Source organism: Callithrix jacchus, chromosome 13 (assembly GCF_049354715.1).
Source record: "Callithrix jacchus isolate 240 chromosome 13, calJac240_pri, whole genome shotgun sequence".
NCBI lineage: Eukaryota > Metazoa > Chordata > Mammalia > Primates > Cebidae > Callithrix > Callithrix jacchus.
In genome coordinates, this window is record NC_133514.1 from 78,199,843 (window position 1) to 78,226,129 (window position 26,287).

General features: G+C 39.5%; 1 protein-coding gene across 3 annotated transcripts in view; it reads left to right on the forward strand.

Annotated features, from left to right (window-relative positions):
• Positions 1-26,287, forward strand: part of MAPRE2 (microtubule associated protein RP/EB family member 2) — a 179,334-nt gene that overhangs the window by 136,827 nt on the left and 16,220 nt on the right. For all 3 annotated transcript variants that reach the window (XM_003734635.6, XM_008979707.5, XM_002757161.5), the window contains 2 exons: positions 700-913; positions 25,428-25,567. In XM_003734635.6, coding sequence (XP_003734683.1) covers positions 700-913; positions 25,428-25,567 — 354 coding nt within the window. The remainder of the gene's footprint in view (positions 1-699; positions 914-25,427; positions 25,568-26,287) is intronic.

Genomic DNA, 26,287 nt, shown 5'->3' on the forward strand with positions numbered 1-26,287 from the left:
CATTTTTCCTTTGAGTTACAAACAATCCAGTTACATTCATTATTTTAAAATGTATAATTAAGTTGTTATTGACTGTTGTCACTCTGTTGTGCTGTCAACTAGTAGGTTTTATTCATTCTTTCTAATTTTTTTTGTACCCAATCACCATCCCCACCTCCCCCTTCTCCATCTCTGGTAACCATCCTTCTACTCTCCATGTCCATGAATTCAATTGTTTTAATTTTTAGATCCCTCAAATAAGTGAAAACATGTGATGTTTGTACTTCTATGCCTGGCTTATTTCACTTAGCATAATGATCTTCAGTTCTGGGTCTCATTCTTTTTTATGGCTGAATAGTGATCCATTGTGTATATGTACTGCATTTTCTTTATCCATTCATCTATTGATGGACACTTAGGTTGCCTCCAAATCTTAGCTACTATAAACAGTACTGCCACAAACTTACAAGTGCAGATATCTTTCTCAGATACTGATTTCGTTTCTGTTGGGTATATACCCAGCAGTGGGATTGCTGAACCATTTTCTTTAATATGATGAAAAATTGTATTTTAGAATACACCTGGCTGAGATGTTAGGGAAGGGATTGGTGGTCGTAATTGTAGCCATGTAGGAAATAGTTATATTTAGGGAACACTTCAGTTGTGTTAAATGTAAACAAACCTGAGGTTTGTAACTCACATTGTGATTTTCTGTTTCAGGTAATTCCAGTGGAGAAGCTAGTGAAAGGACGTTTCCAGGACAACCTGGATTTTATTCAGTGGTTTAAGAAATTCTATGATGCTAACTACGATGGGAAGGAATATGATCCCGTAGAGGCACGACAAGGGCAAGATGCAATTCCTCCCCCTGACCCTGGTGAACAGATCTTCAACCTGCCAAAAAAGTCTCACCATGCAAACTCTCCCACAGCAGGTATTGTCACAATGAGATCGCAGGAGTCGCTTTGATCTTAGAAAATGGCTCAGATCCTTCTGTGCCATTTTCTGTTTGTGTGTTTCTGATTGATTCCTCCCATCAGTCAATATTTTAATGCCTTTGGATGGTTTCTACTGTTGTCTGTTTCACCACATTTATCTTTCTGTGACCCATTTGTCATTAGTCTAGGCATCTTCATGTATACGATTAAAAAGACAGAGCTACTTACATTATTTTTATCACTGAAGTGGGAAGTGAAAATAATGCTCCTAGGATAGATTTCCCTTTTCCTTTTAGTTTTTCGAGAAGTTTCAAGTAGGCTGTTTAAACTTTGGCTGAAAAATTTGTGCTGCTTAATTGCTGGCAGTACAAACCAGAATATGAACTGAATTATGCTGTTAAATATGGATCATTATCTCCAACCATTCATTTCAAAGAAAATTCATGAACTGTAATCCTACCTCCTCTGTAGGCAGTGGCAATTTTTATGCAGTAACGTTCAGCAATACCCTATTAATCCAGCTTTATCCAAAAGTGAAGTTGTTGAGGAAGAATATCTGGAACATTAAAACTTTTGTGGATAAAAAAAAACTTTCAAAAATATATTGTGAACATCCTTACCATAAACAGCAGACTTTACCAAGCAGAATGTGTTCTTATAAAATTGGGTCATTATTATAAACACAAGTTAGGTACTGGACAGTTAAACATGAAATCATCTAAAATCATGTTTTCCTCTCAAATATGGAACCCAGTGTTCAAACTTGTTAAATCCGTAATCTTAATTTTGTAAATAAAACAGATTTGTTTATGCCAAAACTGCAGTCAGAATGGAGTAGAAATTGTTAACAGGACTACATAGGTGATAATAGCTTTGAAATCACAGTTTTGCTCACTGTTAAGCAGCATTTTATCATCCTATTTCTGAATTTATGGCTGTATTCCAGACAGACTGAAACCACTGGAAAACTGGTATTACTTTTCGAAATTTTTTTTTTTTTTGAGACGGAGTTTCGCTCTTGTTACCCAGGTTGGAGTGCAATGGCGCAATCTCAGCTCACCGCAACCTCCGCCTCCTGGGTTCAAGCAGTTCTCCTGCCTCAGCCTCCCAAGTAGCCGGGATTACAGGCACGCTCCACCATGCCCAGCTAATTTTTTTATTTTGAGTAGAGACGGAGTTTCACCATGCTGACCAGGATGGTCTCGATCTCTTAACCTCGTGATCCACCTGCCTCAGCCTCCCAAAGTGCTGGGATTATAGGCTTGAGCCACCGCACCCGGCCCGAAATTTTTTTAAATATTTAAAAATATTTTTAAACTATGTTTAAGGATAACAGATTAATACTTATACTCACTAATATGAATTAGATGAATTCTTAATCTGCATTAAAATAGTAGTCATATAGATGAAGAGGAATGAACAACTTTGGGAGATATTTAGGAGGTAAAATAGGCTGCATGTTGGTAATGGCTGAATCCTGATAAAAGAGAAGATGTCAAACCTGACTTCTTGTACAACTGGAAGGATTTGGAGGTTGAGAACCAGATTTGGGAAGATATCATGAGTTTGTTTTGAAAATACTAAGTTTGAGATTCCTTTGTGACATCTAAGAGGAGGTCTACATAGGCAATTCTTCTGTTGGGGGTGGTGCCACATGTGCATCTGGAACTCAATGGAGTTATAGGCTAAAGGTAAACATTTGTGATTCTTCCATATTTTGATGTAATGGAAGCTGGAAGCAAATACTGAGTGATAAAGGGTAGAGTGCCTTGAAAAAGTTGGATGTTTACTGGTTGAGTAGAAGAGGAAGGGCTTGCATAGGAAGCAAGGAAGGTGCCAGAAAGAATGAAGGAAACTAGGAAGTGATGTGTCAGGGAAGCCGAAGGTAAGGAGCATAACGGTCAACAATGTCCACATCTTCTGAGAAGTCACGTCAAATGCGGCCTGAAAGAGTTGATTAGATTTCTCAACTTGAGTGATTTCTCCATTCAGTAGAATGGTAGAACCAGGAATGGTTTGAAGAAAAAGTTGGAGGAAGGAAATTGAGACAGTGGAAAGATCCAACTTTGGAGCCATGGAATGGGTGAGCCTGTATAGAATAGAGAAAACTAAGCACAGAACTTTGGAAATACATACATTTAAGGGGGAGGACGAAGAAGAGAAAGCTGCAAAAAAGAGGAATATCAGGTAGAAAACCAGGAGATCTCAGCATCAGAGAACAAAAACACTAGGAAATTTCTAGAAAGAGGGGTCACCAACAGTGCCAGATATTAATTGTGGTGATATCAAATAGGATGAAGCCTGAAAAAATAGACCAAAGTCTGACTCCTGGGAGGTGATTAATAGTCTCTTAGAGAATTGATCCATTAAAATGCCAAAGGCATAGGCCTAGATTGCAGCAACCTAACAAGGGCTCATGGAAGTGGAGGCAGTAAAAGTAGATTCAACCTTTAACAAATGTGTCAGGAAAAAACTGGAGGAAAATAAAAATATTAGGTTTGTGTAGGGAAAAGAGTGATCGTAGCTTCAGGAAGAAAGACAGAAGGAAAATGGTATTCTTTTTCAACTGTTCCTGTGTGGGATAAGGCAATATACGCAGGTTTGTAAGATGGGAGAAATGTCAGTGGAGAAAGAATAATTTTAAATAGGAAAAAGAGGGGAAATTGGAGTATGATGCTGAAGCTGGAGGGACAAGATAAGATGTCAAGGGCACAGATAGAGGATTAGAAAGGAAAAGAGGATATTTATTTTCGTGGAGCCAAAGTGATTGGACAATAGGAGAGGCTGGATAGAAAAGCAGAAAGAGTTTATGAAGCAAACATTGATGGCAGTTCAGATTGGCCTTCAACTTTTGTCAGTGGTTTTCATCAGTCTAGGAGCTGGAGTGCAGAAAAGGGGATGTTGTGCCCACTCCAAAGTCTGGGATTCAGGCAGCACATGGGGTGGGAGGACAAAAAGTTAAGAAAATCAGGGGTGTCTGATGTTTCTCATCTTAATGTCATTTTCTATAGCAGTGAATGATGGATAAACTGAACTCAAAACTCAACTTCCATTTTTTCAAATTTTCAGTAGTGAGATTGGACAGACCTCAGAATATTTTCTTTCACAGTCATAACGTGTCCTTAATTTTTTTTCCCATTGGCACCAATACTCCTCCACCCTCAAACAGCACTCTTACTATGCTACCTTGGCCTCATTTTCTAGGAATTCCCTCATCTGTCTTTCACAAAAGCCACAGAGAAACTTGTGCCATTTTCATAGAATGACCATGAACCTGAAAGAGAACTCTGTATTCTCTAGAGCTTAACTTCTCAGGTGACAGAGCTCAGGAAACCCATTAAAGTCAACAGATAATACATTTGATTTTTAATATTCTGGAAGGCAGTAGTTTTCTGAAACCATATTCCTGATACCTTGACCATGTTTACCTTATTGGTCAATCAGGGAGAAATGATATTTTCAGAAGTCAAACCAGTCATTCCCTTTTTAATAAAATATGTTCTGACTTTTGGGCATTTTGTGGTAGTAAAACTATGCTGGGGGGTTATCACATATAGAGTGTTGTTATTATTAAAAGCCATGATAAGAGAAAGTCTCCTATAAATGCATTAAGACCTCATTTTTTTCTAGAAGTCATGTATCCAGTTATTGGGAATACAGCCAAGATAATGTAAGCCAAAATGTCTTCTCAGAGTCAGAATAGGTGTTGTAAAATCTGTGCTGTAAAATGTATACACTTTATTCTTCATTCATGAGAGTTTCTGGGGTACTTATCCAGCGTGTTTCCTCTTTCTTAATTTAGACATGATTGTAATAAAGATGGGGAAGTGATTTCTTAGCATTAGCTCATTAGGACAAGGAATATACAGGTATCAATAGAAAGTGCAAACCTCAGTTAAAAAAAAAAAACAACCACCTTCCTGAAGAGCCTCATAGTTACCCGGGATCTTTATTACAAGATCAAATCATTCTATTGCCTCTCAGTAGTCTTTAGTATATGTATGATACCAGCAAGCAGCCATCAATATTCTCATAGATCCCTTACAATTCTTAGAATTGTCATATTGACCCTGAATCATTTCCCTCATGACCTCTATTTTTATATTATCTAAACTGGCATCCCTATTTCTGGGAGTCACTCAAAGCCATTTGCCATTCTCTTTATACACAAGTCTGGTTCTGTTCATCTGAAATACAGAGCAAATGGAAGGTGATGGTCAGCTGCCTGGAAAATTCACGTATCTGTATCACATTTATCTCACAGTGATGCCAGGTCACTAACATTTAGCAGTAATTTCTGGTCCCACCTCTAAGTCTTGCTTATCTGCATTAGTGGACACAATCTGTAGCTGGTATAATCAAAAACAGGTGATGGTCCTTAATTATTTATTTTAATTTTGAGTTTGGAATACTTGATTTATTTTTAGTGGATTTATCTCTCCCCCAAAATTTCCTTAGACCAATATTAATATTAGCTTGCATGTCCTAACTGTTATGCAGTAAGAGCAGTAAGTGGCAGTCCCAAATATTTTGTATGACAAAGGGACCAGATTAGAATGGAAAAAGTGATCCTGGAGTAGATTGCCACCATGATGATAATTAAGAAAGGACTCTGTCTACATTAGCAAGAAAAAACTGTGCAGACTACCTATGTAAGTATGTACCAGAGATTGCTTATGTATAAAATAGATGCACTCTACATACTTGGTGTATTCTGTGTTTGTAAGAACATGCTAGATTTTTCAACCATTTTGATACAGATAAAAGCTTTTCTTTATGGATTCAGAGAAACCTTAAAATAGTTTGGCTGTGGCTTCTCTGTATGTAGTTGGGTGACTTTACTGCATAAGCCCTGGCTGTCACCTAAGGGTAAATGGCTGCCTGGTAAGTTTTATTGTCTACATTCTGAGGAGTTGCATCTTGAATTGGTTTTGATCTACCAACCAGGGGCATGTATTAAAACACACATTTTCCTAATGATAGATATATAAGTATGTGCATCATTGTGAATCATGATGTTTGTAAATTTACTGCTGTGAGCCATATCTGCAACTCAAGATAGCTGTCTGTGGGGATCAGTTTTTATGTGTGAACACTTACTAAACATAAAAGGAAATTCAAAGTTATTTAGTTTCTATGGCAACGACAGCTTAGACACATTGCAGATTCACATACATTCATGTATTTAAATCAAATGCCCATATATAAATATAGTGTGAATAGATTTAGAGTTGCTATGGAAATTGAGTTTGAACTTTCTGCTTTCCTTAGGGACTTCAGTGTTTCAGCCTTAAAATCTGATTAATAGGAATGCTATAAAAGTGGTTTCAAAGGGAAGCAACCTAAGTATAATAGAATAAGGTATTTGAACAATCATAATTAAATCCCTAAATGTAGATTTGAATAAATTCTAAAGCGTTTTTTCAAGAACATTGTTGAATATTTGAATATTCTCACTCTCAATTACCCTTAATGTTGGATTTTCTAAGGCTGTTTATACAACTTTAAAGTGTAATCATGCTTATTCATTTATTTGTTTAGCAATGTATAAGCATTTGTTGACCACCTGTCTTCTAAGTACTCATCACCTCTCACCTTCTTTTGGGAAATAAGTGTTGCTTTACTTTGTTGGGTTTTTTTGTTTTGTTTTTTTTTTTTTTTTGCTTTTTAAGAGAAATATTAAAAATAGAAGTAAGGAGTGACTTTTATCCTTGTTCTGATCTTGGTTTTATGGCCCAGAATATACTCTCTCTTGGTCAATGGACCACGTGCACTTGAATGTGTATTCTGCAGTAGTTGGTTGTATAGTATTTTAGAAATATCAATTATATCAAAGTGTTGGATGATATTATTTAGATCTTCTGTGTCCGTTTTTTTTCCTTACCTAATACCAGTGTCAGAGTAAACAGATCTATGTCTTTGTGGATTTGGTTGTTGTCCAGTTCGAACAGTTGCTGCAGAGCCTGTCGAAGTTAATCATGGAATTGTCCATTTTCCCTTTAATTCTCTCCATTTTTGTTTCTTGTATTTTAGTGCTCTATTACTAGTGTATACATATTTACAAGAGTTAAGTCATCCCATTGAATAGACCTTTTTTCTTTTTTTCTTCTAAAAAAAAAACAAGATACATGTACAGATTTGTTACATAGGTATATGTGTGCCATGGTGGTTTGCTGCACCAATTGACCAGTCCTCTAAGTTCCCTCCCCTTACCCACAATCCCCAAACAGGACCCAGTGTATGATGTTCCCCTCCTTGTGTCCATATGTTCTCATTGTTCAACTCCCACTTACGAGTGAGAACATGCAGTATTTGGTTTTCTGTTTCTAATATTAGTTTGCTGAAGATGATGGCTTCCAGCTTCATCCCTGCAAAGGACGTGATCTCATTCCTTTTTATGGCTGCATACTGTTCCATGGTATATATATGTACCACATTTTCTTTATCCAGCCTATCATTGATGGGCATTTGGGTTGATTCCATGTCTTTGCTATTGTAAATAATGCTGCAATAAACATACGTGTACATGTGTCTTTATAGTAGAATGATTGATTTATATTCCTTTGGGCATATACCCAGTAATGGGATTGCTGGGTCAAATGGCATTTCTGGTTCTAGTTCCTTGAGGAATCACCATACTGTCTTTCACAGTGGTTGAACTAATTTACCCTCCCACCAACAGTGTAAAAGCATTCTTCTTTCTTTACAGCCTCACCAGCATCTATGTTTCCTGACTCTTTAATGATCACCATTCTAACTGACGTGAGATGGTATCTCATTGTGGTTTTGATTTGCATTTCTCTTTTCTTCATATGTTTGTTGGCTGCATAAATGTCTTCTTTTGAGAAGTGTCTGTTCATATTCTTTGCCCTTTTTGATGGGATTGTTTTTTTCTTGTAAATATGTTTAAGTTCCTTGTAAATTCTGAGTATTAGACCTTAGTCAGACGGATAGATTGCAAAAATGTTCTCCCATTCTGTAGGTTGCCTGTTCACTCTGATGATAGTTTCTTTTGCTACAGATGCTCTTTAGTTTAATTAGATCCCATTTGCCAATTTTGGCTTTTGTTGCAATTACTTTTGGCATTTTTGTCCTGAAGTCTTTAGCCATGACTATGTCCTGAATGGTATCACCTAGGTTTTCTTCTAGGGTTTTTATGATTTTGGGTTTTACATTTAAGTCTTTGATCCATCTTGAGTTAATTTTTGTATAATGTATAAGGAAGGGGTCTAGTTTCAATTTTCTGCATATGGCTAGCCCGTTTTCCCATTACCTTTACTGAATAGGAGATTCTATCCCCATTGCTTGTTTGTGTTGGGTTTGTCAAAGATCAGATGGTTGTAAATATGTGTTATTATTTTTCAGGTCTCTGTTCTGTTCCATTAGTCTATATGTCTGTTTTGGTACCAGTACCATGCTGTTTTGATTACTGTAGCTTTGTAGTACAGTTTAAATCAGGTAATGTAATGCCTCCAACATTGTTCTTTTTGCTTAGGATTGTCTTCGTTGCTCTAAGGATTGCAATATATATTCTTGTTTTTTTTCACACTATGCTTAAAATTAATACTTGTCTCTGATTTCATATGAAATTTAAAATAGTTTTTTTCTAATTCTGTGAAGAATATCAATGATAGTTTGATGGAAATAGCATTGAATCTATAAATTACTTTGGGCAGTATGGCCTTTTTATTGTATAAAGTGTTCCTCTTTATCTTTGATAATATTCTTTGCCTTGAAATCTATTTTATTTGACATTAATCTAGCTACTTCAGCTTTCTTATGCTTACTGTTACATGGCATCATCTTTCTCCATGATAAGTTAAATTTCTATCTGTCTTTGTATTTAAAGTGCAGCAGCGTGTCAGGTCTTGCTTTTTTATTCATTCTGATAATCTCTTGTTTAATTAGAGTGTCTAGCCCATTTACATTTCATATAATTATGTAATTATTGATTTGGTTGGATTTAGATCTACCACATTATCATTTGTTTTCTGTTAGTCCCCTCTGTTTCTTATTTTGTTTCTCCCTTCTTGTCATCTTCTGAATTTTAAAATATTTTTTAGAATTCTATTTTAATTTACTTATCACCTTTTAAACTACACCTCTTTGCACTAGTTTTTTTAGGGGTTGTTCTGAGCATTACAGTATAAATTCTTGTTTTTTCACACTGTGCTTAAAATTAATACTGCACACCTTTATATAAAATGTTGAAACCTTGCAACCACCCCTCCCCATTGTTATACTTGTCATATGTATTACACTTACATGCATTATGAACCCCACAAGACAATGTTATAACTTTTGCTTTAAACCTACACTGTCTAATACACAGTGTCTTTTGAACTCTTGAATTGTGTTCAACCATTGTGAAAATACAGTAAAGTGATTCCTCAAGGATCTAGAAATAGAAATGTGCTTATTCATCATTAAGATGTGCTATATGTATAAAATGCATGGTAAGTTTAGAAGACTTAGTATGAGAAAGAGAATATAAAACATCTAATAATTTTTGTATTGATTACATGTAGAAATTATATTTCATATATGTTGTATATATTTTGCATATGTTAAAATCAGTGGAGTTTTTTTACCTTTTTGATGTAACTGCTAGAAAACTTTACACGGTTCACATATTTCTAATAGACAGTGATGCTTTAAACAGGCACATGTATTATAAAGAAATTAAGAGAAAACTTTTCTTTTCATATTTTTACTATGTTCAGTGTTCTTAATTTCTGAACACCCAAATTCTCTACTGGTTTCATTTCTCTTTAGCCTGAAGGACTTTCATTAGGATTTCTTGTAGTGTATGCAGGTCCAGTGGCAAAGATTTTTTTAGATTTTCTTTTTCTGTAAATGTCTTTATTTTACCTTAATTGTTAAAGAATATTTTCACTTGATAAAGGATTTAAGCTGGGTTTTGTTTTTTCTTTTGTTTAATTTTTTGCCTGTAAGCACTTTAAAGAAGTTATTCCACTGCATGTGACCTCCAAAGATAAGAAGTGCATACTCATTCTACCCTGTATGTAACACATAGTTTTTCTCTGAGTGCAGTCAAAATTTTCTCTATCTTTAGTTTTCATAGTGCGACTATGATGTGCCTAATCATGGTTCTCTTTGAATTCATCTTGTTTTGGAGTTCATTATGCTTCTTGAATCTGTGAATTTATGTCTTAGCGGTTTCCAGCATTATTTTTTCAAATTTTTTTTCAGCTCCATTCTTTCTGTCCTATCCTTCTGGGACTTCATTTGTCCATATGTTAGAGCTTTTGAAATTATACCACAAGTCCCTAAGGCACAGTTGATTTTCTTCCCAGTACTTATTTTCTCTCTTCTTTAGATTAGATGGTTTCTGTTGATGTAAATTCAAGTTCACCCTCTCCTCTGTCATCTCCATTCTACTGTTGTAGAAGTCTTCATTTTAAAATTTCAGCTATTGTATTTTTCTGTTTACTTTTTTTCTTTCTCTGTTGAGTTCGCCTATCTTTTCATTCATTATGAGTGTATTTTCTTTATTTCACTAAGCATGCTTATGTTAGTACTTTGAAAGTTCTTGTCTATTAATTCTCTCATTCTGACCATCTCACAGTTTTCCTTTGAGAATATTTCACATTTTCCTGGCTGCTTATAGTCAGATAATTTTGGGTTATGTCTTAGTTATTGTGAATTTTAATGCTCTGAAGACTAGATTTTGTTCTATTGCTGCAAAGAGGGTTGATGTTTGTGGTTTAACAGGCTCTTGACTCAATTAGAGTCCAAGGGAAAACATAGGAAGTTAACTCCCACTCAAGGGGATCTAACCTTGGCCTCAGGCCTGTGTCTTTATGCAAGACTTCCTTTTCCTTATTATTGCAAAGATGCACTAAATCTTCATTTGCATTTTGAGAAAGTCCTTAATTTAACCACAAATGTTGGTCTTTCCCTAAAGCCATTATTTACTCTAAGAAATTCACTTTACGACAGTCTGTGATGGCATTTGGCTTCCCAGATGGCATTTGGCCCCCTGTATGGTGGGCATAGATACCCTTCTTGTCCCTTGATGGTCTCTCCATCAAGATGAGTTGTGCCTGTTTATTCTTACAATTTACTAGTAGATGCCTGTTTGATACTGCTGTTTTACAGTCCCCAGTCACTTAACCGCATGACCTCCTACCCAAGTACCTTACATATGTCTTTAAGGATCAAATAATAATACAAGAGATCATGTGATAATACAAGGAAGAGATGCATTTTTCTTACTAGCCCCATAATTAGACTTCCCTTCAAATAGATGTCAGTACTTCTCATTGTTAATGAAGAACACTGTTTCTTTTGAGACAGAGTTTCACGGTTGTTGCCTAGGCTGGAGTGCAATGGCACGATCTCAACTCACCACAGCCTTCACCCCCTGGGTTCAAGTGATTCTCCTGCCTCAGCCTCCTGAGTAGCTGGGATTACAGGCATGCACCACCAAGCCTGGCTGATTTTGTATTTTTAGCGTTGTTCCACGTTGTTCAGGCTGGTCTCAAACTCCTGACCTCAGGTGATCCACCCGCCTCAGCCTCCCAAACTGCTGGGATTATAAGCATGAGCCACTGTGCCCAGAAGAACACTTTCTTTTACTCAACACTTACCCCATATCAGCACTGTATTCTTTTGACCTGTTAATATTAAGAAACTATCCCATTGCTAAGCTGCATACCATTTAATGGCTACTCCCTTAGCTACATCAAGACTTGGAGAAAATAGAAAGAAATATTCTGATTGCAAAATATTCTAATTAAATTATTATAGAAGATCTCGTACACCCTGGAAGAAGAGAGGTAGCAGTGGTTTTGTTCTTCTGGTTACATATATATGATGTATAAGAGACACTGCTAGACATTTAGATACTTTTCTCCTCAAAGAGTAAGCAAAAGTGCATTTCCCTACTGTTTTAGTCTGTTCAGGCTGCTATAACAAAATGCCATAAACTAGGTAGCTTTGTATAAACAACAGAAATTTATATCTCACAGTCCTGGGGACTGGGGAGTCCAGGACCAAGGCACCAGCAGATTCAGTGTCTGGTGAGAGCCTAGTCCCCATACCTGGTGCCTTCTCCCTGTTTCCTCAGATGGTGGAAGAGGCAAACTCCCTTAGGCCTCTTTTATAAGGTCACTGATCTCATTCATGAGGGGTCTGCCCTCATAACCTAATTACCTCCCAAGGGCCCCACCTCTTAATACTATTTTATTGGGGATTAGTTTTCAATGTCTAGATTTGGGGAGGACACAAACATTCAGACCACAGCACCTAGCTCTTATGATGATAAAAACCACAGCATAAAATGTGAGCAGTGCTCTGCCTTGCCAGGACACTAAATATTTCTGAGTTTAAAATATTGAGCAGAGAGAAAGAGCAGAAAATTACAAAGAATTCTGGAGTTTCAAATAGGAATAATTCCTGGCAGTATCTGTAGAAAAGCCCAAGGGCTTCTTCCTAGAAAGAGCCATACATTTTTCACTGCCATCCCGGTTTCTTTACTTGCTGAGATAGCATTTTTGACAGGTGATTTACTAATTCAATTTGCAGTTTTTAATTATTTTGGCTTTCTGGGTTAAAGTATATACTTTGTTTTTTAAAAAAAAAAAAAACTAGAATGTTTTAAAGCTTAAAGAGCAAACCCTACAGAATGTTTTGGTACTATTACTATGTAACTCAGAATCCAAATCTTAATATGAATAGAATTTTTTGTGAAAGTTAAGGAAAATGAAAACATTTAAAATATAGAAGGAAGGCCAGGCACAGTGGCTCAGACCTGTAATCCCAGCTCTTTGGGAGACCAAGGTGAGAGGATTGCTTGAGCTCAGGAGTTCAAGAGCAGCCTGGCCACATGGCGAAACCCCATCTCTACAAAAAATATAAAAATTAGCCAGGCATTTTTTTGGCTATAGTGGTACATACCCGTAGTCCCAGCTACTCAGGAGGCTGAGGTGAGAGGATCACTTAAGCCTGGGGTCCAAGACTGCAGTGAGCCATGTCCATGCCACTACACTCTAACCTGGGCAACAAAGTGGAATGTCTCAAAAAATAAAATATAGAAGGAGTCATCAGTAGTATTAGTAAATATTTATTGAGCACATACTGAGTACCAGCTATTATCCTAAGAACTTAACATGTATTCAGCAATTCTAAAAGACAAGATTGTATTATTATCTTCAACTTTAAAGTTAAGGAAATTGAGGCACAGAGAGGTTTAGTAACTTGCCAGGGTCATGAACTAGGAGAGGACTTAAGATTTAAGACCTGACTCTGTGATTCCAGAGCCCCTGCTCTTACATCATTATATTATATTGCCTCTCTCAGATGTCATATATATGGTCTTGTTTACCCTTCTTACCTCCTCCCCACACTATACTGAACCACAGTAAATTTCACAACCAAATGCAAATTACATGGTGTGGGGAGGACATAAAAAACGCTGCAATGTCACATGCTGTTCTATTGAGATGACTTTTTTTTATCGTAATTTTCAAATGTTCAAAACCATTTCTTTTCATCCTCAGCTGGGCATGGTGGCTCATGCCTATAATCCCAGCACTTTGGGAGGTGGGCAGATCATGAGGTTGGGAGATGGGCAGATCATGAGGTCAGGAGGTCAACACACCATCCATCCTGGCCAACTTGGTAAAACCCTGTCTCTACTAAAATAAAATTAAAAAATAGTGGTCCACACTTGTAGTAGTGGTCCACACTTGTAGTCCCAGCTACTCAGGATGCTGAGGTAGGGGAATCTCTTGAACCTAGGAGGCAGAGATTACAGTAAGCCAAGATTGCACCACTGCACTCCAGCCTGGTGACAGAGTAAGACTCAATCTCAAAAAAAAAAAAGCCAGGAATATTGAGCCCTAGATTAGTAGAATTACTCTTCTCTGCTTTCTTAATCCTTCAGGTCGATTAGCTCTCCATGTAAATAGTCTGAAGGATAGACGTGATTGGCATGTATTTGCGAACGCAGAGTCTGTTCCTCGCACAGGGCTCTGCAGAGGAGGGCTACAGTCTCCATTGTTGTCCTCCCTGCACTGGGAAGCAGACCATCCTAGCCCTTTCTAAAACAGCATTGGGTCATTAATCTTATATAGCTGCTCCTGATACATGCTGAAATATTAATCAATTCTGTAACTAAATCCCGCGTGCTCATCTGATGGATCATTCCTTTTCTCTCCATAGGTACGATATCAGATTTTACTTCTCAGCCTAATTGTAAACCTCGTCAGGCCACACAAAACGGTGACTTGCCATTCATTCTTAGTTTCTGTAAGCAGAATATCATAGGATCCCTGTGATTTTTCTTTATTATTGATACTTTTTTTTATTACTTAGTATATTGGGCAGGAATTGAGAACAGCTTTGACTTGTAGAATTTTCTGGAATTTTTTTGATTTGGGTATAGAAGAACTACACTATAACTCACCTCTCCCTTGTTCAATCATTGCTCCCCCATTGCCTGGCCCATAGAAGGTCCTCATGTAATACTTGTTGAGTGGAAGAATTTAAGTTGAATCATTGCAGCATTCATTTGGATCAAGGAAAATGTAGTACTTAGTCAACACATGGCTGTTTTTGAAGTGCTCTCCAGTCATTTCCATCACCTGAGAAACACCTTACACTGTAACTTAGAAAGTATGCTAGTATACTACACAGTAGCTCAGAAAATGTTTCCTTTTGAAATTTTATTTATTGCAATAGTTTTGTGGTACAGGTGGTTTTTTTGTTACATGGATAAGTCCTTTTATGGAGACTTCTGAGATTTTTAGTACATCCATCCATTTTAGTGCAGTGTACACTGTACCCAATATGTCGTCTCTTACCCACACTCCCCTCCCAACCTTCCCCATCCCCAAAGTCTGTCATATCACTTTTATGCATCCTCACAGCTTAGCTCCCATTTAGAAGTGAGAACATACACTATTTGATTTTTCATTCCTGAGTTATTTCACTTAGAATAATTGCCTCCAGCTCCATCCAAGTTGCTGCAAAACATATTTCATTCCTTTTTATGGCTGAGTAGTATTCCATGGTGTTTCTGTTCTCTTTATCCACTCATTGGTTGATGGCACGTAGGTTGGTTCCATATCTTTGCTATTATGAATTGTGCTGCTGTAAACATGCGTGTTTCTGACTTAGTAGTTGGCTGAAAGAAACAGACATTCCTGGACCAGGAGCCTGGCAAGCATGGGGCTCACCTCAGAGTTCTCCCTTCCCTGAGCTCCAGCCTGCCCTGTGGCCTCAGACCATGTCTCTCTTAGCAGGAGAATCTGGATAGGATGGTGTTAATGGAGCACAACAGGCTGGCCACCATCAAAAAAACAACCGCAAACACTGGACTTGCTAATTGTCACTCAATAGGGGTTCTGACTGGAGTCTAAAGGACAACACATCATAAACTTAGTACTTGCATTCCCCCAGAATGGCCATCCCGTTTATAAGCTTTTTGGTTAAATGACTGCTGCATTGCCAGGAGTGCAGTAGCACCCTCGATGTTGTTGTCATGGTAACGCCTGTGTGTCGTCTGCCCAGTGGGCTGGCTCAGCGTGCAGGACTCCGTCACCATTTTTCCCTGTTACTGCAGTAAACAGGCGAAGGGCTCCTCTACATTATTTTGGGGATGTGCTGTGTGCGATTTTCATTGGGGTGAGTGAGCCTCTCCATTTCTATTGCTCTGAGAATGATCAAAAAATAACATTTTAAGTGAAGATGGTGACTGGATTTGATACCTAATGTGTTTCAAAGGACACTTAATTTTTTTACCAATATGTGAGGTGTGAAAAGTCAGTAGTTTATTGAAAGAAATAGATAAGATGTTGAAATGACTATTTAAAAGATAAAATGTTTAATACTTGAGCCATTTTAAGATGCAGAATGTTTCCTGTTTTTTTCCCCCTGTGAAAAATTCTCTGAAACCAGAGTGACTCAAGCAGAGCCTGGAAAATACTGGAATCACATGATGGCTAAAAATAAGCACATCATCTCTAGCAGGGACAGTAAGCAGGGCAGAAGTAACTCGGTATGTGAAGGCTCACGCTCACTGGACACGCTTAGCAGAGTCAGGCCCTCTGTCCTTGGCAGGGGCAGGCTTCGAGACCACCAGTCAGCCAAGAGAGGTCCTCAGGTGCTGCTCACTGTGCCGCAGCAGCCATGCCCTCGGCAGGCCCCCAACCTGCAGTGCTCCTCACTCGGATGCTCTCCCAGGTGCAGAGCCATTTATTTTACACTGTAATGACCCCTAAAGAGTGGATTGGGAGGGACACAGGCTGACTCATAGCTCTTGTTACCACCCGTTTTCTCTTAAACCTTCCCTTGGAATCAGTAGCATATGCCATTGATCACAGAATGTCTTTCTGTTGCTGTTAACATTGCCAAACATAGATTTTGTGAAGTCTCTGGACATTTGGTGACTGTTCTGTAGGATGTAGAATAGGGTTTCCTAAACTATAGCATTGCAGGTACTTTACCAAAAACACAAAAAATCTTGTCTTGGGCACTCACTGCTCATACCCAAGGAAATTACTGCAGTAGCCACCTAGCTGGCCTTTCTACATTTCCCCTCAGCCTTCCTGGCCTGTTCTCAACACAGCAGGCAGAGTGAGCCTTTTGAAAGACAAGCCAGATTGTTACTCTGTTCAGGATCTTGCACTGGCTTCCCTTTTCCCTGCGAGGCCCTTTGTGACCTGCCCCTCCAGAACATCTCTGACCTTCTCTCTACCTGTGGTATCCCATTCTCACCCTGCCCCAGCCACCTGACCTGGCTCCTGATCAGGGAGGCAGGGCCTTTGTATCCCCATTCAGCCTTTCTTCTTCCTGGCCTGCTCTGCTCCTGGCTGTCCAGATGGCTACCTTCCTCTCCTTCCTTGGGTCTTGGCTCAGATCTCACACTCACTGTGAGAGGCTTGAAGAAGGTAGGGATACTCCTACAACTGGCATGTTCCCTGCAGGGATCCTGGAAGTTGTGACTATGGAGTCTGTTACAAGAGCTGTTGGCTTCTGTGAAGAATGGGACTGTTGAGCCCGGGCAACCTCACACAGGCGGTCCTTGCCTCCTGTGTCTGTGTGAGACTGCAGCAGGACTCCCACCAAAAGGGGCACCTGGTGCTGCCCTGCTGGTGCTCAGTGTCCTGACCTCTGTTCTTCTGGGTGGCCTTGGTGTGAGTGTGGCCCATGAAAGTACCATGGACCTGAGTTGAGAAATTGAAACTGGAGGAATGCTCCGTAGTGGATGCTTAAGCGTTCCATGAAATTCCTATTTAAAATTGCCATTCGCCCCTCCCCCCAGCCCAGCTCTCTTTACCTAACCCTGCTCTGCTTTTCTCTTGTTCATAGCACTTATTTTCTAGTTGATTCTATCACTTACTGATTTATCATGTTATTATTTATTGTCTAGTTCTCCTGTTAGAATGTAAATTCCACAAGGACAGACATCCTTTATGTTTCATTCATTGTTTGATCTTGACTGCCTGTTAGCTTGCCAGGTACATAATAAGGTTATGGCTCAATAAATATTTACACAAATGAATGAATTAGGATAATTTAGAAGAAGCACAGATGAAGATAGATAAGGAGAGCATGGAATGGAAGGAACCTATGCCGTGGAGCCCATTGGTGGGTTATGAGTTAATCACTTTTTTTGGTTCTAAAAACAAGTTTGTTGAAGCTGAGCATATATACATGATGCAGTTGTGCATATCTACATCTTTAAATTATACAATAGTTGTTTACTGTGTAAAAATTGGGTTAATTTAATTTACGAAAATTGTGTTTAAATAAAATTGAGTCTTATTTTCTTAGTATTTCAACTGTTTGTTTTTAGTTTAGTAGTATTTGGAAATGGGAAATCAATGCACTTTTGCATCATTAGTTGAATCAGGTCTTATTTGCTGAGTAACAATAGTCATGTAAGCTACCATTTATTGAGCACATATTATGTGCCAGGCCCCTTGTGTAAGTATTTTCTATGTATTAAGTCATGTACCCCTCCCAACTCTGGAAAGTTGGCACTGCTCTTCCTTTCTTTCTTTCTTTCTTTCTTTTTTCTGAGACGGGCTCTATAGCCCAAGCTGAAGTGCAGTGGCGAGATCTTGGCTCACAGCAACCTCCACCTGCCAGGTCCCGGTTCAAGCAATTCTCCTGCCTCAGCCTCCTGAGTAGCTGGGATTACAGGCACATACCACCATACCCAGCTAATTTTTGGATATTTGGTAGAGACGGGGTTTCACCATGTTGGCTCTTCCTTTCTTAAATGTAAAGCAAACAAGGTGGCTGCAAAGCCACACCAGTCAGGAAGTAGCAGAGCTGGGACCCCCCCTAAGAAGGCTCTCTGGCTGCAGAGCCCCCACTCTTGACCACTGCACTCACTGCCTCCCTAGAGGCAGGTGAAGGATGTCTAGTTCCGTACCGGGTCTTCATTCCCATGAGGTTGTTGTGGCTAATGCCTGCTGTGTGAAGCTGCCCCTGGCTGCTCAAAGAGCAGCCTCTCTTAGGAGCCGCCACTGAAAGGGAAGAGCTGCAAACCTTACCACTGGCTCCATGGGTCAGAACAGAAGTCACAAGGCCTGTAAACTGCCAATTTCAGAATTTAAAAACCAGCCTCCTAATTATCTCATGAATCAGAGCAGCCCAGAACCCTGTTAAAGTTGCATTTGGACTGAACTCTGTCCACTGAGGTGCTTGTTTGCCCTCAGCTCACAGCAAATTACAGAATCTACAAAGTGAAAGTATGGAGGCAGGTTTGAAGGAAAGACCAGGTCAATATAACTTGAATTTGCAGTAATCAGAATGCTGTAGGGACTGGCAGTCCTGTTGCAGTATGAGGGCTGTGGTGTCAGTTCAGTTACCAAAGAAGTCCTCTTCCTATGGAATTCACTCTCCTCATCAGTCTAGCCCATACCCTTTTCCCAGCAATGACATTACTTTTTTTTTTTTGACCAAGCTCGTTATCTATTAAAAAATACAATCTATTTGCCAAGGTGAAGGGATAAGAAAGTGATATCAGATCCATCCACAATGAATCAATGCAGATGCAGTGTATCTTCTGCCATAGTTGTTCAGCTCTGGGTTTCTTTTTATAATTAACTGAGAAGAGCTTGGGGGATGGTTTGGGAGGGGAAAGGCTCTCAAAGTAGAGAAAAATTAGGAATGACCATGACCAGAAGAGTGGTAGCCGCCTGCGTGTGTGTGCGCACACGCTCATGTTTTTAATGTCTCTTTGGTTCTTGTCGACAGTATTAATGTCATATTTTTAGCTCCTCTGTTTATGATTTTGGCAAAAGGAATAATATGGCAAGTTATGTGAAAAGAATTTCTGAATTCAAGCAGAGTCTTAGCCATGAAAGATAAAGCCAACTTCAGTGCTTTTACTTGCTTCATCCTTGAATCCATTGGGCCTCATATGCCCTACATGTTGCAGCATTTTCCATAAACACTAAGCAAGCTACTAGTTATGGACATTAGACACAGCAGTGCCCTAGCTTCACTAAGGCAGTGAATCAGACCACTCTGATTTCTTTACAACTGTGGTTAAAATGTCTTAGAATCATATTTATACCCCCAAATCCTAAAGGCATTAATTAAGACACGACTGCTCAAAGACTAGCATTGTAAATCATGTCCAATGAGCAAATTCAGAGAATTACAGGGACTTGGACAGAATTTATGCTTATTTTCCTCTGCTTCTGAAATTTCTTTTTATTTTGAAAGGTAAAATTAGGGAGGTAGAAAAGCTTGAGGGCACAATGGTTGCTTGTAAACAGGGCCACCACTAATTATGTTCTCAGGACATCATCAAATGCAGCTTGAAAAAAATTTGAAACGTTTGAATCAGCTGCAAGAAAAAAAGTCTCTATCTGTATTATAGCCAAAGTAGGTGCACTCTCTGTAAAAGCCATTATGTAAATGTTTTTCACATAAGCATCATTGAGCCAAGAGACCTGGGAAAGGTACAGAAGTCAAATCACTGATGGAGTGAGGTATTCTGGGAAGCAAAAAGATAGCTATTGAGGACCTCAGTATCTAAAACCAGGATTGGATGCTGTCAGAGACATGTTTGGACCAGTTTACAAGATTGGAATACAGATGGTAGCTCACATAAAAGTATTCTGTTATTGTTAAATTTGTGACATTGAAAACTATACAGTTTTCTGAGAACAGTCTTGTTATTTGGCCCAGGTAAGGCGGGAAAAAATATCTGGCAGCCCCAGAAACTTTAGAGTGTGGTTGTTAGAAGACAGCGAGACCTAGAAAGCAAATAAACAAAAACAAGTTCTTAACTCTAAAGAGTCATGCTAGATGTGAGGATATTGTCTATTGTTTAGTCTGAAAAGGAAAACATGAAATCATTGAATATAATGAGGACAAAAGGTTTCATTTTTATTTTTATTCAACTAGTATTTCTTAATCATGTGAAAGCTGTGAGGGGTAAATTACTTCCGTTTCAAATTGCAGCGTATGATAATTTAATGAGCCCACTTTACATTTATTTGAAAATGAGCTTTTAGTTTAACTGTTAATTATGGGGTTTGCGGGATTTTTTCTTTACCCTAACCTCAGAAGATACTAAGAGCTTTCCCATGCCTTTCCTGCTGTTTCATTTCTTCACATTTATTCAGTTGAAGGTAAAAACATAGTTAACTAGGTCTGACCTCACATATCCTCTGCATCATTTATTTTCCTCTGTTACCAGTTTTTTTCAAACAACAGAATTTCAATTTTAAATTATTTTAAATATCAAATATTAATTACCCAAGTGACTAGTTATTAAATGTTTAGAATTTGTTTTCTATTTCTTCCTTCACTCAGCCTGCACTGTGTCCCCCAGTTAGTGAGGCTTAAGGGTGGGGCAGAAGGGAAGCGGTGCTTCCATCCCATGTGTGTGTAGGTGGTGGAGCCACAGAGGATGCCAAGCCTGATTTTCGCCTGCATCTCTCTCATCTCAAAGTGATACAGGAGGTGCAAATGTGTGTGCCAGTGGGTGAGCCCTGGGACCCTAGGCCACCACCTGACCTTTGCCTGATTCATGACCACAGATGCCATTTTAGGGCTGACACTGCTTAACCACAGCTTGATGAGTTAGAGCTACACAGACAGGTTGAAGTTGGGCTCTGTTAACAGCAAGGGATATTTCCTCAAAGGAAGAAAACAAAACAAAACAAAACCTATTACCCCATGTGGCTGTGTGTGGCTGGAACCGGGAGAGCATCAGTAACTGCAGCTGCCATGCCCTCCCTCCCTCCCTCCCATAAGCCACACCGAGCGCCTCCCCACGTGTCTCGCTGCTCTCCTGGCCAGTGTCCTATGTTTCTTCATAGTTGCTCTTCTCCCATAATGTGGCTTTGCCCAAGGGTTTGACTTGCCACGACCCCTTCTACATCTTATCAAACATTTCATTTCTTTTCAAGCCCTATTTGATGATATCCTGAGAACATAATTAGTGGTAGCCCTATATTATAAGCAGTCAGCCTCTGTTTCTTCCATGACATTTTCTTTATAAATTGGCATCAGACTGGATAAGGCCACATACCAGAACATGAGTGTGTCTGATGATCCTAGCTCAATTATTGCTACCACTTCATAGTTGCTGACCTGCCTATGAAAGACTGCCAGGGTGGGTGGGTCATCACATGCTATTTAGGAAGGCCTCCTCTGCAAGGCTGTGTCCCTCAGGAGGGGCCAGTGAGCATGGCACGGGCTTGGACAACACAGACCACTCAGAGTTAAGCATTTACTGACTGAATTTATGCTGCCTCTCTTGATTCTGTGTAGGTACAGAGCCTAAGTCATTTACAGAAGGCAATCTTGAGAGGAGACCAAGGAGGAGCGTCCTTTATGGAAAACTGATGGTTTTTGTTTGGTCTCCTTCTTGTCTTGCTGGTTCTTCGTGGCTATGACTCTGACATTGGCATCAGCTCTTCAAGCTTCCCCGATCCTTACCCTGAAGAGATGCTTCTGCTAGTTCTTGTATAATGAAGTATAAAAACTATTATTGGGTGTCTCTGGGTCAGGCACTGTGATTGGTGGTGAGAACATAAGGTGGTGACTAAAACAGACAAAACTCTTATGTCCTGGGGTTTACATTCATGAGAGAAGTAGGCATTAAAGAAATAGCTGTACCATAACAGTTGGTGCATGCCATTAGGAAAGTGCTCAGGGCACTGTGGCGTCACAAAGTGACATCTGAACTGAGACTGGAAGGATGGTAGACCTACTCACTCAGAGGAAGTAGGGGACAGGAAGGAGGCAGAGAGAATACAGCCTGAATTGCATGGTGTATTAGTTCTTACACTGCCATAAAGAACTGCCCAAGATTGGGTAATTTATAAAGAAAGGAGGTTTAATTGACTCACAGTTTCTCAGGGCTGGGAAGGCCTCAGAAAACTTAAAATGTGGCTGAGGAGGAAGCATACATGTCCCTCTTCACATGGCAGCAGGAAGGAGGAAGTGCCAAGCAAAGAGGGAAAAAGCCCCTTCTAAAACCATCAAATCTTGGGAGAACTCACTCACTGTCATGAGAACTGCATGGAGGTAACCACCCCCCATGCTTCAGTGACCTACCACCAGGTCCCTACCACAACATGTAGGGCTTATGGGAACTACAACTCAAGATGAGATTTGGATGGCGACACAGCCAAGCCCCATCACATGGGATGGTCATGGAGACATAGAATCCTGGCTTATTCATGAGAACGTTGAAGGTGCCACACCTGGGAATTCTTAGATAACTGCTGCCCATGTGAGACAGAGCTGGAGAACAAATACTGCATCTTAGGCATTTTTAGGGTCCTCCAGTGCATGGCCCACGGCAGGCAGTTAATAAATATGTGTGTAAGGGGTACTGATCCTAGTCTTTGCACTACTTTCTGTTAGACCTTCTTTATATTAAAATATGAGGTATTGCTTATAAAAGGATCTGAAAGAACATGATATTTCCGAAGCTGTCTCCCCATCTGTTAGGCTGGTGGCGGCCTCGGAGAAGGATCTTTGCGAGATCAGGTGTCCTCACCCTGCCGCCTTGCCTGCTCATCCACATTATTTTCTTTACCCAGTTGGTTTGCCTTTGGGTTAAAGAACTTGGTCAGTTGGACATGGAAGTAGTATTCCAGGATGGTGCCATATGGGCTTCTACAGAGATGAAGAAGGGCCCTTGCAGCCATGTATCAGTCACAAACAAAGCAAAATGTCAGCTCTGTAGAACCTTTGAAGCTCTTCTGCATAGGTGAGGGTTCCAGGGATCTGCAGATTTACCCTGTGAATATTCAAACTATTTTAAGTTTTTCCCAACTTACCTTTCTCATTTTAAAGTATATTAGACACCTCCCTGTATTTTTAAAGAAGTTTATTTTTTAAAAAAAATAACAGAAAGGCATGTATTTTAAAGGCTGTAATGCTGTGAGTGCTTCCAGAGGGTGTGTGTGACTTGCATCTGGAGATAATGACCCCAGGCACCTCAAGACACAAAAAAAATTTTTATGGTCTTCCTGTTTGCTGCTTTGTAATTAGGATGTTGGTTGAAACTTGTAACTGCTGTCACATACCTATCTTTATAACCCTTTGGTTCTTGCTAATCTGTTGGTACTAATAAACTGTGAAGCTGGAAATAAACTGTAAAATTGGAAACCACATCACCAAAAGTTTTATTTACATGTTTATATATTTAGTTAAACTTTGCTCTTTAACCAAATACATGTTCAGCTAAGCTCTGTGCTACGCACTGGTGTTACAAAGATGAGTAAGATGTGTTTCTTGCTCTAAATAAGAGTGGAGATGGGGAGAGAAGGCCAATGGGAGTGCAGAGAAGGAGCACCTACACCACACTGAAGGGGTGGTGGAAAACAGCTGCTACTTCACGGGGACTGTGTTCAGAGGAAAAGGGAAAGGCGGCCCACAGTAATGGCTTGGAATTCATAATCCGTGAAGTATATTGCGTATACATTGGGACTTCTGTTTTGGCCGCAGAGGCCATTCTTGTGTCTGCGCATTGTACTAGATACTGAGAGTCTGTTGTGAGCTGAGCTCCAGATAGGTGAGGTCTTACCTGAAACCAGTGGTCTTTCTTTTTTCCACTTTGTAGCATTATTAGTGATGCTAAGTGGATCACGTTCTTAAGGTGCTGACCCTCAGATCTCCTCATTGTAAGGGTGCATTTTCCCCTTTAGAGTAAATTACTTTGTAGAGTAACACATATAAATATCCTGTTTCCCAAAACCTTCTCACCTAAGGTTTACATGTCCAAGGATGAGCCCTTTCTGAATTAGTTATTAGTTATGGATGTTGCAAAACTGTGATTTATGTTCTAGTTCCAGCATTTCTTTTACATTTACTGACAGCCACTGTTCCTTAAAAAGATCTTTTCTTTTTTTTTTTTTTTTTTTTTTTGAGATGGAGTTTCACTCTTATTACCCAGGCTGGAGTGCAATGGTGCAATCTCGGCTCACCACAGCCTCCACCTCCTGGGTTCAAGCAATTCTCCTACCTCAGCCTCCCGAGTAGCTGGGACTACAGGCGTACGCCACCATGCCAAGCTAAGTTTTTTTGTATTTTTAGTAGAGACGGGGTTTCACCATGTTGACCAGGATGGTCTCAATCTCTTGACCTCGTGATCCACCCGCCTCAGCCTCCCAAAGTGCTGGGATTATAGGCGTGAGCCACTGTGTCCGGCCTAAAAAGATCTTCATATTCTTTTCTTTTCCTTCTCCCTCTCCCTGTCTTCCAGCCTGTCTCTCTCTCTCAGTCATTTTAAACTAATAGATTTTTATTTATCCAGTGCATTACAGTAAATGAAGCTATTTGTTGTTCTTTCTGATATTCAGACTGTCCCAAGGGTGACTAGTTGGGAGCCCCTTCATGCTCATGACATTAATCCTTGAGCACATCCTTGCTCTTTGACACAAGATATCCTAAGCTCAGTCTGAACATTTACTGCCCCATCCTTAGAATCAGCCATTTCTCAAGAAACCCTTTTATGGCAGAGTAACATTTAAAAACCAAGGTCTGGGCATCAGGAGTGCCCACTGCTATGGAGATGTCATTGCTCTTAGACACTTTAGTGGCTAAAGCTAAGAAACATTTTAAAAGAGAAAAAAAATACATTTTTATTGATATTTCTTCTAGGATATTAGTCAGTTGTAAGGTCTTTGTTTGTTAGAAATTCAATTAGGGTGATACTTTGAGTTTATTTAAAAACCTTTCCTCTTAAAAATCTTTAAAAATCCCTTTGTTTATTTTACTCTTACATCTTCAGAGGGAGAAGAGACAGTAGTGTTAACCTCATGTTACTTGAGGGAAAAAAACAGCGCTCACAAAGGTGAGATAAGTTGCCCAAAACAACCATACTTTAACTGTGTGCACTCCTGCTGAACTTATTTGTACTCCTTCTGTATGGGAAGGGATCACTGGAGGTATCTCTTATATGTTATAAGCTCCTTTCATATCATTCATTTTCTATATATCTAAAACACATTTTTAATGTTGCCAGTATTTATCATTTATTCTGATTGCTTTCAGGTGCAGCTAAATCAAGTCCAGCAGCTAAACCAGGATCCACACCTTCTCGACCCTCATCAGCCAAAAGGGCTTCTTCCAGCGGCTCAGCATCCAAATCCGATAAAGATTTAGAAACGCAGGTCATACAACTTAATGAACAGGTAATGCATCAGCCATGGCCATGCCTCTAGGAGCAGTAGTACGTAAGAGGTGGGGGCCTAGGATTCCCTATGACTGGGGTAAGGGAGGGAATGTAAGGAAGAATCGGTTGTTTAAAGTAAGTAAGAATAAAAAGAATTGTTTGGGAAGACAAAAATCAGTAGCCCATGATCAATAAAAAATGTTAGTCACAAATCTCAAAGCTGTGCATTAAGATGGGGCAGATGGCTCAGCCTTGCTGCAGACTTCAGGCCACCTTCCCCTCCCCTGCTCCTCAGGGCTGTCATGAGCTCCAGGCTAGACCGTAGCCCATCCTGCCCACTTCTGGTCATTCTAGATAGTGCTGCACTAGGGTGAGTCTGTCTCCCTTTCCCTCCCTCCCTTTTTACTTTTGGCTTAAGTATTAAAGGCTATGTCAGGGTTAGTCTGTCTCCCTCCCCTTCTCTTCTTTTTTCCCTCTTTCCCTCCTACTTTTCTTCCCTCAGCTTTTAGTAGTTGAGCTCATTCTATATGAAAGATATTATGCTTAATGCTGGTAATATACTGGTAAAATAGATACCTTTCCTTCACTGCAGATAGCAGTTGCACACAGTAGGTTATTACACAAGCAAAACAAAAAATCTGATACCGTGGCAGAAGTTGGATGCTGCAGGAGCACCAAAACCAGTATCTGGGGATCTGAAAGGCCACAGTTGTATTTGAAGTAGAAGAGCTTTCCTTTT